Here is a 13812-nt window from a genome sequence, read left to right as displayed (position 1 = left end):
GACAGACAACCTAAGTATAAAGTTGTTTGCAGAATCCGTGTGAATTTTATTTATGTTTCCTGGTCTTTGCTCTCCTTTGGGATCTTACATATTTTTCATTATTATCAAATATTTGTAATGATCCCTATAAACAGTCTAATGTTAAAAGCTACTCCAAGTGTAACTTGACCCAGAGGAAAGATGCTTATCTAAGCTCCACAATGACAGATTAAAAAAAGATGCTGATGCAGTATGTCTCTTGTAAAATGAGGGAAATATAAGAAAAATCAAAATTGCATAATTTTTTTTTTTTTTTAACCATAAGATAAAGCAGGAGTTATCTCTGTTGGCTTTTGCAGTGAAATACCAATAGCAAGAGCTACAAATACACAGCACTTCTGATCCCAAATGCACTAGCCAACCAAGGAAGGAAGGAAGGAGAGGAGTAAATGCTCAGCCAGCCGGTACTGTCAGAATATATTTCACTGTTTAGTAATTATTTTTTTTATTACTATGACAACATGGACCATAAGAATTGCTTCTTAACCCCAGCAAATGATAAGTGCAGATGCTTTTTTTTTTTTTTTTTTTTTTTAAACTGAAGTAATCGCTTTTTACTTCTGCCATGTAAGAAAGTGATGGCACTACCAGAGTGTCCTGCCCTGCTTTGCCTCCTCCTGCCCTGCATGGATGGCTCTGCTGCAGTGTGGCACTCGGGTCATTTTTTTTTTATATCAGGAGGCATTTGAGAATGGCTCCACAATGGCTCAGCATAAAAAAAAAAAAAAAAAAAAAAAAAAAAAAAAAAAAAAAAAAAAAAGAAAAAAAAAAAGGCAGAAGAAGCATTCTCCTTTTTAAAGTGCTTCCAAATCTTTTACATTGCTTTTCCTTTTCTTTTTCTTTCTTTACAACCCCAACCTTTTTTTTTTTTTTTTTTTTTTTTTTTTCCCTTGTGGTCCTGGAGACCACCCTGTAAGCCTACATGACATCATGAGAGAGAATTAAACGTACTTGAAAGGCCACTTCTGTTTTGGTGGGAACTTCTATGCAATTGCAAAGTGCCCATTAAAGCACAGGTTGTTTCCTAGAAGCATGTCCAAGCCAGTAGCGTGCAAACCCCTTCAGGGCTTCTAGAAAGCATTCGCTTTTGAAATGCTGAAGGAAATTCAGAGATGAAAGGATAAGTCTCCCTGGCTGTGCATTTACAGTCTATTGTCTTCCATGAAGGATAGTATCACTCCTCAGTTGTGTTATTGCAGTTAATCCACTTAAATGCTATTGGATTTTCAGATGAGCTGAATTCTTTGCATCTGCTATTAAGAACCTTTGTTTAGATGAGAAAGGGCTGTTATTTAAATCACAATGAGTTCAGGGAGATGTCAGAGTGCAGCAGGCACCTTGTGCCAATCCGCGCCGGGGGAACGGGGGCAATTTCTCTCCGGGGCGGCGAGCAGGGAGGATGCGAAGGGAACGCGAGCTGCGCCCGCGGAGAGGAGCGGAGCGGCGGGGCCGGCTCGGGGCCGGCTGCGGGGTTCGGGACCGGCTGCGGGGGGCCCGGGCCGGCTGCGGAGTTCGGGTGCGGTTGCGGAGGGTCGGTGCGGGGTGCGGGGCCGGGGCAGTTGCGAAGGCTGGGTCCGGCCGCGGCGGAGCCCCGGGGCGCGGCGTCCCCGCGGCCGCGCATGCCGCAGCCGGGTGCCGCAGGGCGGAGGGCTCCGCTGCCCCCCGCTGCCTCTCGTGTAGTTTGGGGGTGCGTTTGTATTCCTTAAGGCTGTGCGCGCGTGTTGTCCTTCGCAATGAAGGCTGCGCTGCAACAGCAACCTTAAAACCCGCACACCACAACCCTCCGCCGCTCTGCCCCTCCCCTTCTGAAAAAGGCAAGGGGTTCCCCCCCCCCCCCCCCCCCCCCCCGCTAAAACAGAATAACAAGGATAAGAAAGCGCACACACACGCACACACGATCGCGCCGTGGCCATGGCGATCCGCTCTGCCTTATGTAAAGGCAGAGCACACGGCCGAGCCCGCCAGGTTACACGGCGGCTGCTGCGCAGCAGCGCCCGCCCCTCCGCCCGGTGCCGCAGAGGGCCGGCGGCGGGGGCTGCCCCGCTCCCCCCGGCCCCTGCCCGCCGCCGGCTCCTTGTTTTCCCCTCTCAGTGGGCAGAGCCCCTGGCCCCGGAGCAGGCGCCGCAACTGCCGGCACCCCCACGACTTGTTGTTGGTGGGTCTGGTGCCGGGAGTACCCGGGAGGAGGGGCGGGGGCGGCGCACGGCGGGGCGGGAGCGGTATATGCTGCTCCTCGCCGGGGCCACGCTCCAGACCGGCCACCGCTCCGGAGCGAGCCCCGAGCCTCCCTCTGCCTGGAGTTGCAGTTCGTCTCCGATCCCCTTGGGATTTAAACCTTCTTGCATATATATATATAGATATATATATTTTTCCCCCCCTTCCTCCTCCTCCTCCTGTCTTTTTCTCCCGTGCAAAGTGGAGCAGGAACTGCACCAAGGCAGCCCGCGAGATCCTGCAATACTGCTCCGATTTGTCCCTGCTATTATTCCTAATTAATTATTATTTTTGACCTCGCCCCAGCCGGGGAGGGAAGCGGGACCGTTCTCGGCAAGAGAAACGTTTCGCTCCGTACCAATAAAGATTTTTGATTTTTTCCCCTCTCCGAGGAGGGGCCGGGTGGAGGGCAGGCACGGCGGGGGGGGCCGGCCCTCGGCGGAGAGCGCAGCCCCGCGGTCCCGGCGCGGCGCGGAGCGGCGGCCGCGGCGGGGGGAGGCGGCCCCAGCGCCGCCCGCGCGAGGGGGGCAGCCGCCCCAGACAGGTGATGGGCGTTTCGGCTGCGCTCCGGATCGACTCCTTGGGTTTCACTTTGGTCTGATCTAAGCAAATATGCAGAAGTACCGGCTGGTCTAGTCCTAAGAGCCAAGAGGAGCGAGCGAGAGCGGCAGAAGGGAGAGCAGCCACGCTCCCGTAGCGAGGGGAACGTACAAACAGCGGCCGCGCCGTCATTAAGCCACCGCCGCCCCGGGCAGCCCCGACCCACCCTGGATGCGGAGGACCCCCGAGCCACCCCGCTGCCTTTCCCCTGAGGGATGGTACTGAATTCCTGCGCGGCAGGAGCCGGCCTGCAGCCCCTCTCCATCAGCGTTGCCTTCCCTCCGTGTCTAAAGTGCACTAGACCGCGATGAGGACCTGGGCTTGCGTTTTGCTGATAGGTTTTGGCTACCTGTCCTTTACCTTCTCCGAGGTAGGTGCGAGCGGCTTCCTGCGCTGCCGGTCCCCGGGGCACGCCGCGGCCGGGGGTCGGGGCGAGCCGCGGCGGAGGGCACCGGGGAGGGAGCGGGCTGCCCACCTGGGCTCCGCGGGCATCCCCGCGCCCCGGCCCCGCCAGGAGCGCTGCCCTGCCCCGGGCCCTGCGCGGCCGAGCCTGGGAGCAAGTTGCCATTTCATGCATGGCAGAAGCGGAGGGGAATGACCGTGCATTCCGCGCTCGGGCTGCTGGCTGCCCTTAAGAATTAATATGTATATAATATATATTATATATCTAATAAAAATACGATAAAATATCCACGCCCCGCGGGTGCCAGCGGGCTGCGGCTGTGCGGAAGCCGAGGGTGCGCGGAGAGCCGGGCCGCCCCCGCGGCGCCCAGTGCTGCACACGGCGGCCGCGGGCACCGCTAGTGCCTCGGGCAGAACTTGGGCGAATCCCCCTCGCCCCCAAACGCCCTTCCCCGGGTTGTGAAGCTCCCCCGGAGCAGTCGGGAGCTCTCCCGCCCGCCTGCCCGCAGGGGACGGAGGGGACGCGGAGCCGCGTCCCGGGGTTGCTACAGGTGGCCCCGGTCGGGGCGAGCGCGGTGCTCGGCGCTGCACAGCGGCTGTAACTTTTCCCGGGACCCGGTCTGCTTGGCACTGGGAGCCGCGACGTGGGCGCTGGTAGGATGGCGGCGCCCCGTGGGACGCGGTTCTCCTCCTCCTCCTGCTTCTGCTGCCCGGGTCGGGGGAGCCCGCGCCCGCGGGGGACTTGGCACCCTCCCCGGCGAACTTCGGCAGCCGCTGCCCGGGGTGGGCTCCAGCCGCTCCGGGGGCTCGGCGCTGCCGGGCTCACGCTGCCAGGCGGGGCCGTGCGGAGCTGCCGCCCCGCTGAGCCGTGGCGCAGTCGGGCGGGCGGCGCGCAGCCCCCGCGGGCGCGCAGGCGGGGGCGGCGGGAGCGCTCCGGCGCCCCGCGGAGCGCTCTGGGGGGTGTGTACCCGCGGATTTCTCCCCCCGCTTCATCCCCACATGTCCCGCAAACACCCGGCACCCTCCCCGGCAAGCCCGGAGGCGCGGCGCGCAGCACGCCCGGCGCTGCGGGCGCGCCCGGCGGGACTGCGCGGTGACCCGCGGTGTGTGTGTGTCTTTGAAGGAGGCCGAGATCCCGCAGGAGCTCATCGAGCGGCTGGCGCACAGCGAGATCCACAGCATCCGCGACTTGCAGCGCCTCCTGGAGATTGACTCCGTAGGTAAATTAGTCCCGTCCTCCTTCCTTCCGCGCCGTCGGCCGCCGCCGCCCCGGGGGGAGGCCCCGCACGCCCCGCGCTGCGCGCACGCCGCTCCGCACCTCGCCCGGGACACCCTTGCGGGGACCGGCCCCGAGAGCCAGGCGACCCTGGGGTGCGTGTCACAGGGAGGCGGCGGCCAAGGGGCCGATCGGGATTTAAAACTTCGTGGGGTTCAGGGTGGAGAGGGACCTTTGTGAACCCCGGTGTTTTCAGAGCTCTCTCCGTCTCGCAGCGGAGAAGAATTGCCGTAAGGTTTGTTGTTAGTCTTGCACTGCTCTGTTATCTTTAAACTACTGTCCTAGAGGTATTTAAAATATTTGAAACAATATTTATGAATGAAGTAATGTCTCTTCAAGCGCTGGGCTTTATTAAAAGGAAAATAAACCGTCCACGCTGATTTTAAACAGGAACCTGCATATGAAGCTCGCCGTCAAAAATACACTTTTTTTTTTTTAAAAAAAAAAGAAAATAGTGCAGGGTTATTTTCTGCATCATTAGGCATGCAAATGGGTGTAGTGAGAACGTGCAGTTTAACAGATCGCTGCAGCAGTAAATCAGATCGAGAAGCATGGTATTGCTGGGTTCCTTATCGTTTGGCTTCACTTGATGCACTTTGTTCCTGGTGATTTCTTCCCTCAGTTGAGAGAGAATAAACCCGGCACCTTTGACGTGCCCAGGGGAAGCCTGCATCTTGCTGAAGCACAAACATGGAGAAAAATGAATGACTTCTTGCTTGCATTGGTACTGGGCCATCTCCTTTTAAATCATATGCTGTGTATTTTTGTAAAGTCTGTGCCAGGTTCAATCACCTTCATTCAGAGTTGCAGGATCCTTCTAGAGTTTAACTCACTGCTTTTTGTACAGTGCTCTATTAACAAGCAGGAATGCACTAGGAACGTATTTTACGGTCATAGCTTTCAATTTTCACATGATTAGGGAGCAAACGTTTTCCCATTACACTGAAAGTGGGAGTATTTCTGTCTTGCACAACACTTTACCATAGAGGCTAATTACTAATTACCAGATTGGCATTGGTTTTATATTTTTGGAGAGCAGCGTGGATAAACATTGTTGTTGTTTATCACCACAACTAAAGAAACTTTCACAACAGGGATGGGGTATGCAGTTCATATTTCCCCACTTGAAGGTTGTTTTGGACCAGACAAGTGCACTACTGCTAAAATCCTTTTCCCAGTGAACTTGGTGGAGTTGGCTGCTGTTGTAGGAGGGCTGGATCTGAGTGCTAGCATTTTAAAATAGTTCATGCTGCTCCTGCTTTTGAGTCAGGGTTCTGTAGCTACCAGAATACATTATTTTTTCAAATACTTCAGCGTAACAAGCACATGCTTCATTTTTAAATACCACTTAGAAGGAGAGCAAAAGTTCACATGGCTCCATTGCGAGAGAATCAGGCAGACAAGTGGGACAATGGCAGGAGCTGAATAAATGGGTAGATGTAGCAGAGAAATTTATTTCAGAAAATAATTATTTACCTCGTGGCGAATATTAACTGGAGGATGCAAGACCAAAAATGGAAAAGGTCAGCCACAAGTTTACCCATTTCATTTTGCTGTTTTCTTGCGATTTGTCAGTTTAGAAACCATTGGAGAAACAAGAGACATAAATATTTTACTATCTCACTGTGAAACAGTAATTCCTTAAGACATGAACTCAAACAATATTAAAAAATAAAACCAAAATATTCAGCCTTTCGCCTGGTTCTTCTGCTTATGTGAGAGCTGCTTTTGCCTGTGTGCTAAGCTCTGCTCCGAGCTACTCAGGCATGGTTAGGTTTTCATGGAGTAACCCGTCTTTACTACCCACATTTGCTTTTCCTGGGCACAGTCCTGCAGGCTTTACTGTCGTGAGTAATTCTTAGTAAAGGCTTATCAGAGTGACTAATCGAGCATTGAAATTGCTGTGCTTTCCTCAGTAAACAGAATCGGACCTGCTTACTATATTTAGTATTTATATATATTTAGTAGCTTGAATTAGCAAACCAAATGTTTTCTCGTTGTCCCTGGTAAGATGATATTTCTGAAATGTATTTCCTTAGGGCTGCAATTGCCTTTAGGGAGCAGCCAGTTCAGTGAGGGCTTGTACAGTAGGTATATTTCTCTTATAGCACGTACTCATTTTCAACTGAGTCTCAGAACAAAATCACTCTAGTGACTATTCTCTCCCTCGTTTTAGTGCATGGTATTGCCAGTCCTTCTGCATGTGAGTAGCCCTGTTTAAACTCAGTGGGTGGACTTGAGAATTAAGAATGATCTTGTAGGCTAAGAGTTTGCAGGATCAGGCATGCATGAAGAAAATGTCTGATATTCCCGAGTAACAAGGCGGAATCTGTGGAAAATGAAGGAAGAACAGTCGTTTTCTCTCCTGCAATGCAAACCATATTTTTAATTGGAAAAGTAAGTTTTGTAAGTCAGAGTGGGCAGGTTTTTCTTCTATTCTGACAGATTTGGTCTCTATATTGTAGCACAGAGATGACTGATAACCCCCTTCATAAAATTAGAAACCACACCCCCAGACCATCTGGCATATTACTTAAAGAAAAACACTACCCAACATGGAGCTTATCATTGTATTCAAAAATGAAAATCCAGGCCAGTTTGTCAGAGCCCAGTGCTGCATGTCTGACTCGGAGGGTAAAGGCAGCATGAAAATTCTCTGTTTCTATCAGGAAACAGGGTCTTGTATGAATTTGCTGCGATTGGGATCCAGAGGCAGTGACGGAATTGCCTTGGCACAACAGAGAGCAGAGTCTGACCCTGTTTAAAGGAGAAGGCATGCACAGTCCCAGGAAGTAGGCAGCTCTAGTGTGCAGAGTACAGTTTTACTACGAGCAGACTAAACCCCCAGAACGGGGGCATTTCCTCTGCTCTGCCTGTGAAGTTCTCTGGCTCAGCAGCGTGGTTTTCTCCTCGTGCTTCACCTCTCCCATCTGTCCTGTGGGAGGTAGAGTTCATTTCATCACCTATTATGTTTGCCTCCCGCTGGGAACAGATTTTCCCCAAGTCATCTGCCTGCATGGGGAAAGGCAGGGCTGAGTGTGCCTCTTTGCACGGGTAAAGGGCATCCACCAGGGTCACCTTAGGCCATGTGAATTTAACGGCCTGTGATTAAGAACTAGCAGGGCAGCTTTTGTTAAGTGGAGAAACTGTTCTAAATTAACTGTATACTTTCATGGAAAAAGTGTTAGGCTGCTGCAGAGCTCAGTCTTTTGGAAAATGTGCTGTTGACTTTGCGAGTTTTGGTGTGGTGCTCAACGAAGGATGTTGCAGTGCAATGTTTTGACTTCCCCTGCAACTTACACATCATGAGAGGCATCTTCCATGTGTGGCCTGTGCTTTTCCTGAGACATATGAGGGAATACTCCTCCACAGTTGGTTGATCACACCTAGGCAGAGAAAAAAAAAACAAACCAAACCCAAAAACCTAAACAAAACAGGATCTTGCAAGCTGCTGCTTATATTTCCTTTAAGAGATCAAAGTTGAAAACGTAATGACATCTATCTCTGCTGTTGGATGTCAGAAGGGCAAATTTTGCATCAGCCAAAAAGAAGATCAAAAAAACAGACTGATGTTGCCGTGGGCTTTCTGGCTCTAGGACTGATTTGTAAGACAGACCATTTCAGTTTATTGTACCTTACACTGAATTCCTGAAAGAAACAAGATTATAAGAATTTCCTAAACTGCTGCTGTTGGTACTAGAAGTCTTGGATCTGTACTTTCTGGGTGCACATCAAAGTGAAATCTAGAAGGTTTTGCATATGTCGTACCTCACATAAAATAGGTTGGTAAGAAGATTGAAATGCAAAAGTATAAACTGATAAATAGAAAATAGCCATAAACTTAGGAAGCTTTCCACATGCTTCTTGAGTGAGAAGAGTAATCATGTATTGGCAGAATGTCACAGGAACTCTGATTTATATTCCATGACCCAGTGGAAAATTGCCAATCTGACAAAAAAGAACAATTTCAGCTACACTAATGGATTGACCAAGGCTAATTGCAAGAGTTTTTATGCCCATCATTGATATGTTGTCAGTACATAAAAGATTACAGAGAAATTTCTTGATCGGCTGCCATGAAAACATTTTTTGATTATTAAAATGTTAGAAGAAAGCTGCACTAATCTGGCTCTGTGCAGCATCCTCCATCTTCACTTGGTGAGGGCAGTGTTTGAGTTCTAAACTAAGAACCACCCGTCTCTAGGCTTTCTGCTCTAAGCTTCATTTTGTGAGGTGCTAAGCACCCATAAACCCACATTTCCTTTGCCGAGAGCTTATCCTCACCCTGCAACTAAATCGGTACATTGGGGGAAAAACTGATACAAATTAAGTGTCACCCTTCTTTAAAGTCAAACTAGAGAGTTTTCTTTGTAGCATCGTGGTTTTAATGAAATGAAAGGAAGTCTTTTGACCGCAGATTCAGAGCCAAGTGTGAGTTTCAAAGCTGACTTGGTGACTCTTCGCTCCAGCTTGGGCAGGACTCCTGTTGACTTTAATGTTGCATGGATTTTCCCATTGACTTGACTGGGAAATGGAATTCCTTACAAACGCCTGTGGGAATCAGGGAGGACTCTTAAGTGCCTTTAGCATTGTAGTGTCTTGTGTCTCCAGCCATGCCCCATGATTCTGTTTGTTAAACCAAACTTGGATGATGTGTTGATAGAAATAATACAGTTTGTGTTAGATAATGGCATTGAGGCTTGACAGGAGCTTGTCCTGCTGAGCTAGCTGTGTAGATCTCATTTTGTAACCCTGTCAGAGACGTGGACTTAGGAACTGCTCTACATGCTTAAGATATGTAGTGAGACAGTGAGGCAGAGTATGAGCCAGAGGCCTTCTTCACCTTAGAAATCATCTTATAAGCAATACACCTCCTCCAGGTGTCATTTTGCTTTACAAACATGGTGATGGAAATCGACTAATTGCAGCTGAGTCGAGCAGTTATGTGTAAGCACATGACTTAACGTACTGGTTAGCTGATGATACCAGTTCTTTGGTTCTTTAAAGAGGCAGCGAGGGATCCTTCATGCTAGGAGGGAGCTGTGCCAGCATTGCTGAGTGTGGGATTAGGAGCTGTGGCCCAGCCCGGCCGTAGCGTTGGCAGCCCTGCCGGCTTCCCTTTCCAGCCTGATGCCTGTGCCCACCAAGCAGTTGGGATTAGAGGCATTACTTTTGTGTTTAATCTCCTTTTAAACACTGTTTGCTTGTGCACGGAGATGCTTCTTGCTCTGAGCCTAGCTTGGATCTCAGACTGAGCAGAATTCACGCTGCTTTCCAGTATCACTTCATTGCCTCAAATTGAAGGAGAGGTTGTGACAACTTGAAGCTGCCAAAAAGGAGGTCAGTATTAAGGTGTTGGGTGGCTGAGTGCTAGGAAACAGAAGAGGGCTGGAGGCACATCAGAACGGATCCTCATTTTGCATAACACCATTTGGGATCAGGTGGATGGCCTGGTGCCATTGGAATGGGATGTGGGAGACCTGGCTCCACTCCCCAGCTCAGTTGCAAACTTCCTGTGGGATCTCTGGCAAGCCATTTTATTTATACCACTGATGAGTTTTCTGGAGTATGGGGTGCAATAAAAGCGGAAATAAAACCCTTTAGTCATCACTGTGTTACATGACAGGACTGGGACTGCAAATAAGTCCCAATACCAGCTAATTAGTCAGGTTCCAAAATTTCCCATTGAAATCTATGGGAAACAAGTACCATACATAGGAACTAGGAGCCAACTTATTTGCATAAACTGAGACTGTGGATTTCACGATGACTAGTTTCATACAAGGACCTGTTCAGCTGATATGGAGAATAGGCAGGACCAGTGGGTGATCCTGGCACTACCTCTTGGACCTCCGATTTTATCTTCTCTTAGCTACTTACAGCAGTATTTTCCAAGAAGTCATGATAAACCCTGAGATGCAGAACTCTTTCTAAGGTGCTGAAGATCTTGCTGTCTTCATGTCTCACCTGGCTGTACAGGTGATTTCACAAGCTCTGTGTTCCTTAGGGCACAGTTTCTTGGAGGGAGGAGAAAAGGAGTTGGTTGTTTTGTGGAGCAAAGCCTTATGATGTGTGCTACTAACAAAGCTGAGATTAAAACAAGTTCCAGAGACAGACAGCTGTGTGTACAGAACAAACTGGAAGCAGGGAGGGTGACAGTGCAGAAGATGGGAGCGTAGGGTGTTGTTAGCTTGCAGAGAGAGTAATTGAGTACTATGTAATACCCTTTTGCATTTTTTTAGAGCACGTCACAGTTTTCTTAGGAGCCAGCAATGAAACCTTGAAACTCTGCAGTGATGTTCCAGAGGACACTCCAAGCAGCAGAGTGCTAAACCCCTTAGTTTGGGTGTCCTGGGGTCTGTGTGCAGTTCTCTGCTGGGTGCCTTCTTCCTGATCCCCCATTTGCAGACTGTGCTTGTGGTTTTCAGACCCCACGGCATGGGACACGACCTGAACTGCTTCACTTAACAAACCCAAATAGTTGGAGCAGTTATTTTGTTGTTTTTTATGATAAATGAAATGCCAAGTTTTCCATCTTTGCTTTTTCTCATGGCCCTTTAACCCATGTGGTAGGCTTATTTAGGGAACAAGACAAGCCTGGATGCAGTCCCAGAGTTTGCAGTAGCTTCAGATGCCCCTCCAAAGGTTAGGATACTTCACAGGGGATTTGTTCTGCAACAGAGAGGCTAAAAGGAAACCCATGCTAGTTACTTTTTGCTTTTGATTCTGTCCTAGTACTGCCCTGAAAACCAAGCAACAGAAGATTTACAGAGGCAGCATTGTTGCTGTTGGGTCTAATACCATATTTTCTACTGTTGCCTCATACCAGAACTTCAAAATATTTGTAAGAAACATTTCACATGCAGGATTATTGTTCCTATTTCTACACCTTTCCAATAAGAAAAGTCATATTATGCCTTTCATATAAAAATGCAACTGTTTTAATTTAGATATGGTTCTCTGCCAGAGTGTGTGTTTTGGGGGGTTTTCAGTAAAATTGATATTGGAATTAAATTTTTCATGCTTATACATGACTTTCCATGTCTGTTTCTTTCCTCCCTGTCCTATGCCCTTGCAATTGCATTAACAGGGATTACATTTGACTAATTGTAGCAGGATTTGGTCTTGTGCCTATGTACAGCACAGATTTGTACCTGTGGAGCAGCACTGGTGCAAATAACATACCTGAGGTTTAATGTTTTGTTTCCTGTTCTAGGATATGATGATGTTTCAGAAACAAACTTGAGATCTTACAGTGTTCATTCTGCTAAACATGTACAAGAGAACCGTCCTGTGCCCATTCGCAGAAAAAGAAGCATTGGTAAGAAACAAGCTATTTGTACTTTGGGAGTGAAAGCAGAGGGGGTGCTTTTGGTCAGCCAAGCAGGACATTTCACTGGAAAAATGTGACATGCACAAAGGAAAAAAAGGGCCATTTCTAGCTTCTGCCTTTCTTTTTGCACAAAACGAGCCGTTGCCTGAGAAGCTGTCTTCTGGAGGATGTCCATAGGAGACAGACATGCACAAATTCTTTACATTCACTTTCTTGTTGCAGCATGTTGGAAAGCTAGACCTCGGTTAGAAAATGCTGTGATATTCAATGTATAATTCATAGTGTGGGGAACAACTACAGCAGTGTGCTTTAAAAAACATCAACAGTTGGTAGAGTTTTCAGTACAGAAGCTCCACAAAAGGAAACAGCTTGACTCTTTATTCACAAGAAAAATACAGTTTATCCCAAAAATTAAAAGCCATTGATGGAAACGCTGGGGCATTGATTTCCATCACTGTGTAGGGCACCAGGCATGTTTACAGGGGATTTCATCCTTATTATTAATGATGGTGATCCAACAAAGCCCAAATATAAGTTTAAAAAGGGGTGTACGAATAGGATTTACGTGCAGTGCTTGTCCATCTGATCCGGTGTGGGTGTTCCACCATTCCACTGGACTGTGGAGAGCATCCATGGTGTTATCCGTGGTGGGTAGTTCAGAGTGGTTGTACTTGGAGCTCTGGTGGTAGGCAGAGATAGCCCAGCTCACTGCCAGCAGGGATTTGCTGTGTGAGTTGGCAGGCGCATTGGCTGCCTCGGGAGAGCAGCGGTTCTGAAGCAGGCGGCGACGTTGGCACCTCACCCTGCAAGGTGCTGAATGCCTCCCCACCAGAGGCCCTGGGAACTGGGTGTGCTCAATAACTTGTAGGAGTTGCCAGCTATCTTGCAGTATTGCATCTGTTAATTTTCTTGAGTTCATGGCACTGAGGGCGGAGAATAAGGATATTCACTCTATTTAGTCTGTTGAGATGCATTTCTTTCTAAACTAAGCCTAGATTTCCATGTCGCAGGCACAGGCTAGGCCTGAGCTTCTTGTTCTTAAGAGCTAAGTGAAGAAGTGCAGGCAGTGTTCCAGTTCCCTGACACGTCTAACCCAAAGCTATCACAAGCTTCCACTGTAAGGCAAAAAAAGAAATAAAATCCCAGCTGTCTTTGGACAACTTATCAGCAAACAACTTGTCCCTGCAATTGCTATTTTTTTTCTGGACTGTTTTGAAATATCAGCTTGACTTCTTAAACAGTCCCTAGGTTGATGATGATCCATGGTTTGGATCGTGGCAGCATCACACACTAGTACTAGAGTACTAGAGTAGTAAAAAGTACTAGAGCTACTCTTTATAATCCTCCACAAGCTCACCTTACTTGAGCCTGCCAGGATATTGGTTTAGCTGCAGGTTTTTCGGTCATGCTGCTCTGGTGGTTTTGCATCATTCAAGAAATAACAAATTAAATAAAAGCCACCACGTACAAAGCTTTGATAACTTCAGAAAAAAATGGCAGTTGCCCTTCGGGATGGTGGATGAACCAGACCCCCGATGTGGAGATATTAATGTTCTGGAAGTGGAAACCCAAGTCTTGAAAGTTTCAAGCTGGTGCAGGTTGTTTCCCAGCCGTGCAAATTTAGTATGATACAGATAATCCTCACTTTAACTTGTGAGGTGGCATTTGGTGGGTGTTGCACGTTTGTGTGATGGTGTTTGTGTGCAGTGATGACCCCAGTGCTGGAAAACAGCAGCTGCTGTTGCACAGTCGCTCTGAGGCTGTACTGAGGGGTCATCGAATGTGGAGGAGCTCCTGGCTTGCTGTCACTTCCAGAGCCAGGATTGTCTTATCTCATGGTATGTGCTCCAAGCTGTGTTGGGAGCCAGGCCACTGGAAACCCTCGTTCTAGGGCTGGGCTTTGGCAGCCAGTCAAGCTTGTCCCCGGGGTAACGCCGCAGCTCAGCTG

General features: G+C 48.9%; 1 protein-coding gene across 8 annotated transcripts in view; it reads left to right on the top strand.

The window, feature by feature from the left end:
- Positions 1 to 2741: 2741 nt before the first annotated feature.
- Positions 2742 to 13812, top strand: part of PDGFA (platelet derived growth factor subunit A) — a 36288-nt gene continuing 25217 nt past the window's right edge. For all 8 annotated transcript variants that reach the window (XR_005703178.1, XM_040078724.1, XM_040078722.1 and 5 more), the window contains exons 1-3: positions 2742 to 3223; positions 4379 to 4475; positions 11748 to 11852. Coding sequence is in view for 7 of the 8 variants with exons in the window: in XM_040078724.1 (XP_039934658.1) it covers positions 3161 to 3223; positions 4379 to 4475; positions 11748 to 11852 (265 nt within the window). In the remaining variant the exon portion in view is untranslated. The remainder of the gene's footprint in view (positions 3224 to 4378; positions 4476 to 11747; positions 11853 to 13812) is intronic.

This window comes from Hirundo rustica, chromosome 15 (assembly GCF_015227805.2).
Source record: "Hirundo rustica isolate bHirRus1 chromosome 15, bHirRus1.pri.v3, whole genome shotgun sequence".
NCBI lineage: Eukaryota > Metazoa > Chordata > Aves > Passeriformes > Hirundinidae > Hirundo > Hirundo rustica.
The sequence above is the reverse complement of the archived record's forward strand: the minus strand, read 5'-3'. Positions and strand labels throughout refer to the sequence as shown.